We start from the raw sequence: 13,688 nt of genomic DNA on the forward strand, positions 1-13,688 counted from the left end.
TTGACCTTTACAACTGGTTTTGTGGTACAGGGTTACATATATTAGGATTTTAGTCAGTGAAAATAAATGTTTTAATGACTGAAGTCGACACGCGTAGGCTCTTCATTTTCTAAAGAGTAAATTCAATGGCATCGTGTTTAAACAGTTATAATGTATATTTAATGCAGTACTTCTGCAGACCTTCTGTTCAGTGGCTCTTTGTGCACAGGCTTTGACAGGATCCTTGTCCATCATCTGTCTGAGGCGGTTCACTGTGCGGCTCTCACAGCCTTCCAGTCTCAGTCTCAGGTCCTTGATCTGGGTGATGTAACTCTTGCACACTGACTCATCCTGTTCCCCTAAATAATGAAAATACTTTATGTTAAAACAGCTCAAATGTCGATCCTAAAACATGTACATTTGGAAAAAAATGTACAATTCAAAATCAAAACCACACACAGACTTCTAGGAATGTCTCCCCAGTCATAATATTAGATCTTTGTTGTATGTATACTACATGCATACTACTGTTCAAATGTTTGGGGTCAGACAGAACTGTTAATATTTTAGAAAGAAGTGTCTTATGCTCACCAAGGCTTCATTTGATCAAAAATACAGTCAAAACAGAAATGCTGTAAAATATTGTTACTGTCAAAGTAACTGATTTTAAAAATTTTAAATTCTATTTTTTCATGCGTTTAGTCTTTAGTGTCACATGATCCTTTAGAAATCAGTCTAATATGCTACTTTGGTACCCAATAAATAATTTCTTCTTATTATCAGTGGTAAAAACAAACATGATGTTTAAAGAAGTTCACTTCCAAAACAAAAATTTACAGATAATTTACCCATCCCCTTTGTCATCCAAGATGTTCATGTCTTTCTTTCTTCAGTCGTAAGGAAATTATGTATAAAGGTTATAAATTGTCAAAAAAAAAAAACGATCGTTTTGCTTGAATAAGACCCTTCTTCCTTGGCTGGGATCATTTAGAGCCCTTTGAAGATGCACTGAAACTGCATTTTGGAAGTTCAAACTTGCGGGCACCGCTATATGGAGAAAAATCCTGAAATGTTTTCCTCAGAAAACATAATTTCTTTACATCTTGGACAAGTAAATTGAGTAAAAAAAATTATCTGTACATTTTTGTTCTGGAAGTGAACTTCTTTAAAATCAGATGTGCTATTTTTCAGCATTTATTTGAAACAGAATCCTTTTTATTACATTTTAAATGTCTAATGACAATTTTGATCAATTTAATGCATCCTTTATGAATAATTGCCCCCAAACATTTAACCAGTAATATATATATTTCACATGAAACCAAACTGACACAGTTAGAAGCATTTTCATTCAAGTGCTTGTGTAGAGAATTTAACAAGGTTTAAAGTAAATTAGTTCATTTTTACACTTAAGTATGCACACTGCATATCAAAATGTCACATAGTGAGGAAAATCTTAGTGATGTGGAAATGACATCACCTGGTGAAAAAATTAAAGACGTGCTTAGCAACACATTGGAGTCAGTGAGGATGAAAGCAAAATGCACAAACAATAACATCCACACTGTTATCTTTACCCGGTGCGCTTTCCTTTTGAATGGAAACAGGTTCTGAAAAATAAGTCTTGAAGTCATAATGGGAGGTGGATGAAAGGCTCCTTCCGTGCTATCATAAAAACACTTAATCCAGCAGAAGAGCAAAGCTCTTGAAATTTCATAATGCTTTTGTGTTACATCAAGCATGCAAAAAAATCTGCAGCCGTGTTCAGGGCTACGCCTTAAAACAGGGTTGTTCCCAGGGCCAAGACGGCTTTGTCTGTGTGCAATGTAATTCACTTGACGAACAGTCAAAATAATGGATGGTTTCTTTACATCTGAACAAACCCGCCAGCCTAACCTGACACCTACCTTGTTCGACAGAGCGTAGCAGGTTATCATAGTGTTGAGAGGCTTTGCTGTAACTGTTTTCGGCTTGCAAGCGATCGTCAGCACCAAAGAGCTCAGAATCCTGACTGTCACGCATGAAGGCCTGATAGTGCTCCTCCAGGTTCTTCAGGGTCAGTCGATACTCCTCGACTCTCAGAGTTTTAAACTACATCAAATGAGAGAACAGAATATGTCATCTAATTAATATTCACGAGTGCGTTTAGAATGTAACACTTCAGATCATTCATATGCATATGATCACTCATAGGGAAGGATTTGTGTAATTTTTTTTATTTTTAAAATCATTTCTAAAGACAAAATAGCATGGAATTTTGTATTGTCTACTTATTGTAATAATTTCCATTATCGTAATTTTTTTTTTTATATTGGTGTGTGTTAGTTCTAGTATTTTGTACTAAAACTTCAAAAGTTTGTGAATACCCAAGAAGCAGTGTGTGTGCTAGTTACCATGATTAAATTCCAGGAGTTGATAAGCAGGATATCTCGCATGAGGTACTGCCAGGACAGCAGGCTCTTCATATCTACATGCAGCTTTTGCCAAAGGACCATTAGCCTCTGCTGACTCACATCTAACCTGAGGTTCAAAACAGAATTAAAGATAAAGTGGCAAAGCCAAACACTGAAGGATCTGGTTTATCCTGCAACATCTGCTGATATGACTCACAACAAAACCACTCATCTTGACTCAAAAGTCAAAAACAGAGATAAAAGGAGTATGTGGAATTTGAATGTGCTGCCAACTAAAGGGAGGGAGGTCAAATGAGACTACACTTGTGCACTTGTATCAGGCTGTACTGTTACCCAGAGCTGATGTCCACGGCCTCTTTGTTGGTGGGAGGAACGATAAAACAGATGGATGGCACTGTGGCCTCGTTTCCACTGGAGTTTCGCACTTTCCACTTGTACGGTTGGGAGTTGTTCAAAAGAGCACACTCATCTCCTTTGTGTACCGTGATCTGAAACAAAAGAATGAAGAATGTTGATTCTGTAGTGATTAATATGAATTACAAGACATGTTATTGGGTGAGGCTGATTGCTTAGCCTTTGAATGTGGTTGAAAACATTGTTTGCATGACCTCAATTGCACCCCGCAGAATTAATTCAACTTCTTTTATTACCAATGTACAAAAGAAAACAAGCAACAGAGTGTTTACCTCCATTTGTTTGAAGTCACAGACAGCCTGAATGGGTAATTTGCCTTTGACAGGGTAAGCTGTATTTCTCGGCTTCAGCTGGATAATGGTCTTGGCTCTCCGGTTGAGACCCTCCAGGTGTGTCTTGAATTCATTTAGCTGTTCTTTTTCATCCTGTAGGCCAGATAGAGAACTTTGTATATGTATATATTGCATAATTTATTTTAAGAAAGCATCAAATTAGAGTTTCAAGGAGGGATCACCCATTTTACCCAACACCCAAAAAACATTTTAGTGTTTACTAGGTTGTAAAATCCCAATCATATTAACACTCACTATTGCATCCTGTAGCAGATCCTCTAGGCGTGTGACCGTGATAGAGCGGTCACACACATATTTCTTCTTCATCATATCCTCCATCTTCTTCATTCTCTCTTCAGCCTCTTTAACATCTGAGAAGAACTGTAGAACAGAAAAATTGGTTAGGAGATAAAAATACTTCAGTTGAAGACAATTTTGCTTGAGCTGAAGATCTGTTTGTCTGTCTCCATGGGTTCTGAACTGTCTCTACCAGAATCTTTACAAGCATAAAGCTGTATTAATGTATGTACCTGGAAGTAAGCTGTGTTTTCCTTTAGATGAGTTTCAATGCAGCAGCACAGCTGAAGGATCCAGCTCCACTGAGTCTGAAGAGCTGCAGTGAAAGCCTACAGAGGAACAGATTACAACCATTAAAACTGAATTATCTGATAAAATATACAGTGGAGTCAAAACGTCTGACACCACACTGAAAATCTGGGATTGAAAATAAAATTTTAAAAAAGTTTCAAGACTTAATGTAAGGAAAATGTAAATAACTGAGACTTTGAAAGCACAAAGAAGTATTCTATTAGACATATAAACATTCTTTTATTACTTGCATAATATAGCTTTTTTTGTCAGCTTTATAGTTACATGATTCACACAAATCAAAGACTCATTTACTGTAGTATTTCGCTTTGCAAAAACACAAATGTGACCTTGGACCACGAAACCTTAAGTAGCACTGGAATATTTGTAGCAAAAGCCAAAAATACATTGTATGAGTCCAAATTATCTTTTTTTGTCTTTATGCTAAAAAACATTAGGATATTAAGTAAATTAAGTTTCATGAAGATATTTTGTAAATTTCTTACCGTATATATATCAAAACTTAATTTTTGATTAGTAATATGCATTGCTAAGAACTTCATTGCTAAGAACTTCAAACTTTAAAGGCGATTTTCTCTATATTTTGATTTTTTTGCACCCTCAGATTCCAGATCTTCAAAGAGTTGTCTCTCAGCCAAATGTGACCCTGGACCACAAAACCAGTCATAAGGGTCCATTTTTTGAAACTGAGATTTATTCATCATCTGACAGCTGAATAAATAAGATTTCATTTTATATATGGTTTGTTAGGATAGGACAATATTTGGCTGAGATATAACTATTTGAAAATCTGGAATCTGAGGGTGCAAAAAAATCTAAATACTGACAAAATCGCATTTAAAGTTGTCCAAATGAAGTTCTTAGCAATGCACATTACTAATCAAAAATTAAGTTTTGATATATTTATGATAGGAAATTTACAAAATATCTTGATCATGATCTTTACTTAATATCCTAAAGATTTTTGGCATAAAAGAAAAATCAATAAATTTGTCCCATACAATGTATTTTTGGCTATTGCTACAAATATACCCATGCTACTTAAGACTGTTTTGTGGTCCAGGGTAACAAATATTGTCCTATCCTAACAAACCATGCATCAGTGGAAAGCTTATTTATCAGGTTTCAGATGACCCCTCAATTTAAAAAATTGACCCTTATGACTGGTTTTGTGGTCCAGGGTCACAAATAATAAATGATTAAATGTCACATTTTGTACCTCCACAGTTTTCCTGGCAGGATGGCCCTCTTTTAGCAGTTTGTCTCCAGTCAGCTGGACGTTGTTCACTCTCTTCTCTCTCTGTTCAAGATCTCGCATCAAACCCTACAAGACAGCACAGAAGCATATGTTATTGTCAAATGCAATTAAAATTATGTCACTGCATTAAAAAGGAGCAAATTTAGCGCTGGTTGAATCATGTTGAGATGTTGGTGGTCTTACAGAGTAGTTATCTTTCTTGGCAGTCATGTTGGAGTTTCGATCGCTCCAGTCGTAGTTCACTTCCTCCTCTTCTTTCTCATTCAGCCACATCAGCTCTTTGGTGGCGGCCACAACAAAAGCGTGCAGCTGATCTAAATTCCGCAGCCGTGACTTGGAAGCATTCTGAGGTGAAACAACAATGAAAATTAACCAAGTAATAAATTGGCTAATTCTATTTTATAAGGCTCTGTATGTTATAAGTTTACTATGAAGATATTTTAAGATCCATAATTAAGATTTTAGTTCTAAATTTAGCAGCGTACCAGGAGTTTGGCGTACTGAAGATCCAGTTTGCCCAAGTATTCTCGATAGGCTCCCTTACTGACTGGAGTCAACTGATTCTGAAAGAAGAGAAAACTGTTGGTTTTTCGTATATTCATCACAAAAACATCACACAATGTCTAATTTTAAGACTAATTGGATAAAGTGCTACATAATTATTTAGGCAAATGATGAATTAAATTACTTCATCAGCCCGTGCACGATCAATCTTGTATTTGAATTCCTCGATGGACTGATGAAGGCCACGGTGGCTGCCGAGCTGAGACTCCACCGAGGGCAGATCTTCGCCCCACTCTGCCCCATCAATGCGTCTCTGGTTCTCCTCCACCCACGACAGGAGGTCTTGAATGTACTTGAGAGTGACTTCGTCAAGCTCAGGTCTTACACGCTGGGGAGACTGCTGTAATGTTTGGACATGGGAGATCTGGGTCATGGGCACCTGGGTCATGGGGACCTGTGACACCGTCACACCTGACTTCAGACGCAGATTAAACTCACTGCGTAGGTTAACTAGACGCTCGTGGAGACGGTACACCCTGAGAGAACAAAGAGAGGACAGTTATTGATGCTATTACAAAGATGCTGGTGAGAAAGCATTTATTATGGATATTATTAGACTAATTGTTGTTTAATTGCTATTTAATAGATATTTAAAGCAGCTTTCTTAGATACTAATGAGATATTTTACACACCCACACCCACACATGTCTGGTCAGCTATCCTTGTTATGGACTTCCCAAAGGCGTAAAGGTTTTTAAACTGTACTAACCATATTTCCTATCGCCCATACACGCACACTGCCAGTCAAAAGTTTTGGAACAGTAAGATTTTTAATGTTTTAGTTTCTTCTGCTCACCAAGCCTGCATTTGTTTGATCCAAAGTACAGCAAAAACAGTAAAATCTTATATATTTATAAATTTATACTTATAAATATTTTTACTATTTAAAATAACTGTTTTCTATTTTAATATATTTTGAAATGTAATTTATTCCTGTGATTTTTTTGCATCATTACTCAAGTCACATGATCCTTCAGAAATCATTGTAATATTCTGCTTACAAATTTTATTATAATAATAATAATAATAGACAGAGTAAATTTTTTCAGGTTTCTTTGATGAATAGAAAGTTCAGAAGAACAGCATTTACCTAAAATAAAAATCGTTTGTAACATTATAAATGTCTTAATTTTCAAAAGCTTTTTATTTATCAGATAAATGCTGATCTTTGGATCTTTCTATTCATCAGATAATCCTAAAAATATGTACTCAACTGTTTTAAATATTGATAATAATAATAATAATGAATGTTTCTTGAATAGTAAATCAGCCTATTATAATGATTTTTTAAGGATCATGTGACACTAAAAACTGGAGTAATGATGCTGAAAATTTAGCTTTGATCAACTTTGTAAAATATATTTAAATAGAAAGCAGTTATTTTTTAAATAGTACAAATACTTTACAATTATTACTGCTATTACTGTATTTTGGATCAAATAAATGCAGGCTTGGTGACCAGGAGAGAATTCTTTAAAAAACTCTTAGTGTTCAAAAACTTTTGACTGGTAGTGTATGTACAGTAAATATGCCTATATACATAATCAGCAGCTTTACAGAAAATAGTGTGCCTTACAAATCAAGTAATTTTTTAATCTGGAAAGGTTTAACTTAAAAAAAGTAAACATTTCCTAGGTGAATTAAAGCTGAATTAATTTAAAAAGTTATATATGAATGATTAAATAGACAAATAAATAGCAAAAACATTCCTACTACAATATACAATATAGTTGTACAGTATGCCTGTAAAATATTATACTGACCGCCTGTACATCTGTTCTGCCTGTAGATGGCGCCCATCTTTAAGCAACTGCACGTCGTTGAAAAGGTATCGGATCATGTTTTCAGCCTTGTTCAGATCTGCCTCTATCTCAGACGCATGCTGGATAGGCTTTCCTGCATTCAGCAGACGTATGTCCTGCAAAAAAAGCAAAGATTATTATAGTGCTTTTTTCGACAAGTTTTCTTCTTGAGAGCTACATGGTTTTTGAATACAAATAAAGGAATAAAAGGCTTTATATCTCACCGTTTGTAACAGTGTTTCCACCTGGTTGAGCTGTTCCTCGCACACACCTGACTCCATTTGCACCTTACTGACTATTCTCTGCAATCGCTCCAGCCTGTACATGTAACAGACACACAAATACTCTTACACACTCTACATAATTCACTACAAGCAAAGCAGCCATGAAATATTAAAAATCAAATGACTGGACAAAGGCTAAACTAAACTAGACAATATTCAGACCTTAAAGGCATTCTACATGCAATACATTTGAAAAATGTCAGTCAAATCACTCACACCCTCCTCTCACGGAGCAAGTATTCCAGTCCATGGCTGTCATTCATAAAAGCCATGACTAATAATCCTAATAATACTGAATCCTAATAATGAAGAGAAGTTTTCCCAGAGTGGAGGAGCAAAGAATCAGCTATTGATGTTAAGAAGCGCTTCTGTAACTTTTCAGACTCATAAACATTCTGCAGAGCAGCAGCGAGTCTGTCTTGTGACAAATCTTTTTGAAAGCGACGCCCTGTTTGCTTGTGCAAAATGCTATTTAATAACAAAAAGTAATGTATTTTGGAAGAAAAGTCATTGTAACTAGAAGTTAACTAGAAGCTGTAAAGTAAGGTTAATGCATTTGAAACAGAAAACTGAAGGGGAAAATAAGTCAAATAAAAAACATTTTTTAAAGTTAAAGTTGAGTACTTTCACATTTGTTAATTCAGTAAAATATTATTCATGTTCAAGATCTGATAATTATAAATTAGTGTGGTTGAAGTGTGGTTTTAGGGAAAGTCACTTCACTGTGCACATCTTTATTTTTCCTGAAATGTAACTTAATAAAGTAACTAAATCTATTTAGATTATGCTCAAAATATCGATCTAAGCGCAATGGCATCATACATTTTACTACTTTATTTTAATACTTTTTGACCCATGGTATTACACTGTAAAAAAGTTTTACCAGTTTCAACTTAAAAACTTAAGTTCAGCAGCTGCCTTAAAATTTTAAGTGAAATCAACTTAAAACTACAAGTTTTTTTTCAACTTACTACAATGAAGTGAGTTAAAATGACTTGTACTTTTAAGTTGGTTTAACTTAAACTTTTAAGGCAGCTGCTAAACTTAAGTTTTTAAGTTGAAACTGGTGAAACCTTTTTACAGTGTACCATTATTATTGCAAAATGCTCCTGTAAATAGTTAAAATGAGTCATTTTATTAACAAAGAATTCCTAAGAAATGTAACATAAGAAGTTAATCCACAGATTTCTCACCGTTCAAACTCTGAGCGCAACAGTTTCTCTCGTTCCAGAATGGCCACATGCAGGCGGCCCCACTCCTTCTCCACATCGATGGGGTGGTAGCTGGGGGGGAACCTTGATCTGACCTGCCTGCACTGCACCCTGGTGCCAAACAAACCCCATGTATAAAGTCAAATCTTGGTAAAAACTTGGTTAGGAAAACTCAAAGTGTCAAGTAAAAGTCCAACAGGATTGTACTACATGCTTCTTTAAAAGTACAGCAAATTTTATTTACCTCCAAAGACTTGTAAATGAGCTTGGAACGATTTTTGTCAGTCTCCTTGGCTGGTAGTTCAGTCTCTTTGAACTTTAGAAACTGACGCCAAAGAACCTACAACAAAATAAGGAGGAGAAATGGTCATATCACAGCCTCTTTTTCTTAATTGTATGGAATGCAGTTCAATAGTACTACATACATTTGTGGTCACAAAATAATGACAGTAGCTTTTTTGTATATTTCTTGCTAGTAAATAATAAAAGTAATATGTCACTGTACCAAATCATAATTACACATGTAAATAGGCACAATCATCGTGTTCATTAAACCCATGGATCATGGGACTAACCTCAATCTCCTCATAGCTGGAGGGGAACTTGCGTTCCTCAAACACAATAATGTGATGTCTGATCCACTGAAGTAACATGGTGACCAGCTCATAATATTCCTGCCAGCGCAACTCCAACTCCTGTGCACCACATTAAAAATTCATCAATCTCAATAACCCATGATGCCTGTATAATAATTACTTATGTTTTATAAACACCCACATTGGCCTTGACTCCATCACGAACGTCAGGAACTCTTGGCATGACATCATACAAAGAGGACACATATGTGATGATGGACTTCTCATCCGGGTGTGGCACGTCCACATCTGCAGAAAGGGAAAACAGACAATTTTGAGCATGTACAAAGGTAGGTAAAACATTTTTAATGTTTTTGAAACAGTCTCCTATGCTCATCAAGGCTGCATTTATTTGATAAAAAATACAGCAGTGTAATAATATTGTGAAATATTACTACAACTTAGAATAACTGTTTTCTACTTTAATATATTTTAAAATGTAATTTATTCCTGTGATGCAAGGCTGAATTTTCAAAATCATTACTCCAGTCTTCAGTGTCACATGATCCTTCAGAAATCATTTTAATATGCTGTTTTCTTACTACCAATGTCAAAAGCAGTTGTACAGAAATTTTAAGAATAGAAAGGAAAAAACAGCATTTATTTAAAAAGGAAATATTTTGTAACCTTATAAATGTCTTAGCTGTCACTTTTGATCAATTGAATGCATAGTTACTAAATAAAAAGCATTCAATTATTTTTTACTAACCCCTATGTTTTGAACAGTAGTGTACATTACTCAACATCATAAAAAAGTAAAAACATTACTAGAAAACTGTTAGAAGCTACTCATACACAGGCATAAAAATAACGTACAAATCCATTAAATTCACCAGGAGAACAAAAATTTACAGATAATTCGCTCACCTCCTTGTCATCCAAGATGTTCATGTCTTTCTTTCTTCAGTTGTAAAGAAATTATGTTTTTTGAGGAAAACATTTCAGGATTTCAGTCCATATAATGACCTCTATGGTGCCCGCGAGTTTGAACTTCCAAAATGTAGTTTAAATGCAGTTTCAAAGGGCTCTAAAAATCCCAGCTGAGGAAGAAGGATATTATCTAGTGAACTCTTTGTTTTCCGGTTCAAGACAGTTAAGGTGTGTTGAAAAACTCCCACCAATTTGTCCTCCAACTCCAAAATCATCCTACATCGCTCCAGAAGTATCGACCCAGTGTTTACAAAGTGAACGTGCAAAGAAGATCAAACGCCCTTGACAAAAAAGGTAAAACAGCGATGTAGGACAATTTTGAAGTTGGAGAAGAAAATGAGATAGGAGTTTTTCAACATACACTAACTGTCTTGAACTGGAATACACAGAGCACATGCAGAGCTAGACGAGACAAGCATTTGAGGTTAAAAAGTATATAAATGGTCAATTATTTTAGAAAAGCGATCGTTTCGCTAGATCCTCGGCTAGGATCGTTTACAGCCCTTTGAAGCTGCATTTAAACTGCATTTTGGAAGTTTAAACTCGCGGGCACCATAGAAGTCCACTATATGGAGAAAAATCCTGAAATGTTTTCCTCAAAAAACACAATTTCTTTACGACTGAAGAAAGAAAGACAAGGACATCTTGGATGACAAGAGGGTGAGTACGTTATCTCTAAACGTTTGTTCTAGTGAACTTCTCTTTTAAATATACTATATTTATCAACAAAAGTCAAGAATTTAAAAAAAAAAAAAAAAAAAACTGTTCGAAGGAAAATCCAGAGGGATGTTCACCCTCAGTTTACCTTCAGGATCCAGCAGGCGTGTGACGCCCAAGTCCCTCTCTGCTACGCTGAAGGCCTGCTCCAGATTCTCCAGGTTGGTCTGTTTGTACACCTTAGTCATGTCAATCAAATTTGGCCTACAACAAAAGACAGGAGACACAGAATTAAAGGTCTATATGAAAACATAAAAAAACATTTTAACACAGATACTGCTTATTTGGTTAACTATTTTGCATTTTACAGTCTACTTTGTTTAAAGAAATAATTTCCATTCTAGCAAACAAAAGTCCCATGGATATGAACAGTGAACCTTTAATATGGATACTTCACAAATATCTTATTTGCATGCATACTTGCAGATCTTATTTTAACAGCACACTGCTTGGCCAAACCTGGAGGCTATGTAAACATCTGTGTCAGTATCCGGGCAGGTGAAGGCAAGATTGATACCTCCTCACAGGATTTGAAAAAACATGTCTTATGTGACAAAGTACTCACTCAACAGCAATCATTGCAAGGCGGCAAAAACAATTACGGTGAAATACAACGTGCACACACAGGCAGCCTGTTAACTACAAGAACCTAAAAGTTCTGCAAAACCAAATAATTTTATAGCTAACAACAACACAAAATGACCAAATCAACTAACTAAATTGTCAATGAAACTGCAAAAGCTATTAAGACAAAAGCAGAATTGCTTTGCTCGCTCTTTTCAATGAAATGGAAAAAACAAAGCATTCATACGACTGATTGGTTGTCTGGGTGAGCAAGTAGCACGGCTGGCTCCAGGGAAGCTCTGAATCTGACAGGAACACCTTTCGGTAAGAAAACCCATCTCTGCTTAGGGTGGAGAGCGTTTGCTCCATGCCATGTTCAAGATCTCCACTCTGGGATCCACCGCTAGAGCAGGCACCAGGGCTGATGGACCACTGTCCTGAATCGAAGGAAGCCTCTGAAGGCACATCCTCGCATAGCATGACCACCCGGTCCTCCAGGTCACTAACGGATCCATGGCTGGACGACGTGCTGCGATTCTTCCTAGAGCGTATCTTCTTCTTGAGACTGAACATTTTGTTGGACTGAATGTATCAAACTCCCATTGTTGCATTCACACAGGATGCAAATGGGTATTCTTGTCCAATGAGAAGCAAGTTCTAGTCAATGGTTAGCAATCTCGATCCTTAAAGAAACCAAACTCCATCTTATATCACGCATCAAGCTTTAAGAGCTTCACCTTTACCGCTACCGCTGCTTCTTCTTTGCTCAAATCTCAAGAGTCATCTGTGTCTGATTGCATAGGGTGAACCTAAGATATGCAGCTACACCCTGAATGATAAAAACACACCCTCTGGGGATCTTTTCAGATTCAACACGCCCTCATTACAGGATTCTGGTTTCAAACATTTTTCATAAGTGCCGATTCGAGCATACTAGAACTTAATCCTGCGAAATCTGACGTAAAGTGAATTTGTTGTGGTTGAGAGGTATTTGTATGAAGTCTGTAATGAGTCAGTGGTTCTTCTTAGTCTCTTGAGTCCCCCTGTGTAACAGCAAAGTGTGCTCTTCAAACAGGTTTCAAACAGGTCAGCCTACCTTTAAGTACTGCATGACAGATCTTGCTTCCTGTCAAACATCACTTGGTAAAAGCCAAGGTTTAGTACATAAATTATAGCCCCGACAAGGGGCAGAAAGGGTCTGTGATTGACACGGCAAATACAGCCGGCAAGTCTGGAGATGAACTTCATAAACAGCTCGGAGATACAGGTGTATGTCAACTATTTCTCATTTCTCAGGTGCCAAGATTACATAATACTACTTTTTTTATTTTCCTAATTACATTTATTTTCCTTTTACATGAACACCATTGATTAATTTGTCTAAAGAATGTGTTTTAACAGCTAAGCCACAGTTCCAACAACTTTTTTTACTATAAGTTTTTACCTGTGTTTATGGATGATGGCATTGAAGAGCTTGCCATCTCTCCAGCTGGTGGTGAAGTTATCACACCGCAGGCCAGGGTAGCCCTCCACCATCCGTTGAGACCACAAGAGCAGCTTCTCCTTGGCGGTCATATCGTCCGACTGACCATTCACCTGGATATCGGAGATCTAATGGAGCCAAGGAAGACAGAGAAATGATCAGAAAATGTAGAGTCAGAGCTAGCATTTATTAATGTCGAGCTAGCATTTATTACTCTAGTTATTGTATAGTAACCACAGTTTAACCATGGTGAATATAAAAATGACAAGGTATCATTATGGTTATATGGTTAAAGGCCACATATTATGACTTTTTTTGTGTTTAAGCACAATAATTACGTCCCCGGTGCATCTACCAACCCAGAAACCTGAAAAATGACAACCCAGTAACTTTGTTTTTGTAAACCTTTCTCTGCAAGCATGCGAAAAACGACCTGCTCAGATTTCACTCCCCCAGTGACACAGGAATTGGATCTTATTATAATATTACCAC

The 13,688-nt window shown here is 36.4% G+C and overlaps 1 protein-coding gene across 1 annotated transcript in view; it reads right to left on the bottom strand.

Annotated features, from left to right (window-relative positions):
- The window catches only part of pleca (plectin a), a 117,077-nt gene that overhangs the window by 14,294 nt on the left and 89,095 nt on the right, over positions 1 to 13,688 (bottom strand). The window contains 20 exon segments of the mRNA XM_051137190.1: positions 181 to 338; positions 1,887 to 2,070; positions 2,373 to 2,499; positions 2,727 to 2,881; positions 3,080 to 3,232; positions 3,395 to 3,520; positions 3,670 to 3,765; positions 4,968 to 5,072; positions 5,190 to 5,351; positions 5,492 to 5,569; positions 5,695 to 6,046; positions 7,334 to 7,488; positions 7,597 to 7,690; positions 8,850 to 8,947; positions 8,949 to 8,978; positions 9,112 to 9,207; positions 9,443 to 9,562; positions 9,645 to 9,751; positions 11,238 to 11,353; positions 13,158 to 13,324. Of these exon segments, the coding sequence (XP_050993147.1) occupies positions 181 to 338; positions 1,887 to 2,070; positions 2,373 to 2,499; positions 2,727 to 2,881; positions 3,080 to 3,232; positions 3,395 to 3,520; positions 3,670 to 3,765; positions 4,968 to 5,072; positions 5,190 to 5,351; positions 5,492 to 5,569; positions 5,695 to 6,046; positions 7,334 to 7,488; positions 7,597 to 7,690; positions 8,850 to 8,947; positions 8,949 to 8,978; positions 9,112 to 9,207; positions 9,443 to 9,562; positions 9,645 to 9,751; positions 11,238 to 11,353; positions 13,158 to 13,324 (2,679 nt within the window).

Source organism: Labeo rohita, chromosome 19, assembly GCF_022985175.1.
Source record: "Labeo rohita strain BAU-BD-2019 chromosome 19, IGBB_LRoh.1.0, whole genome shotgun sequence".
In the NCBI taxonomy this organism is placed as follows: domain Eukaryota; kingdom Metazoa; phylum Chordata; class Actinopteri; order Cypriniformes; family Cyprinidae; genus Labeo; species Labeo rohita.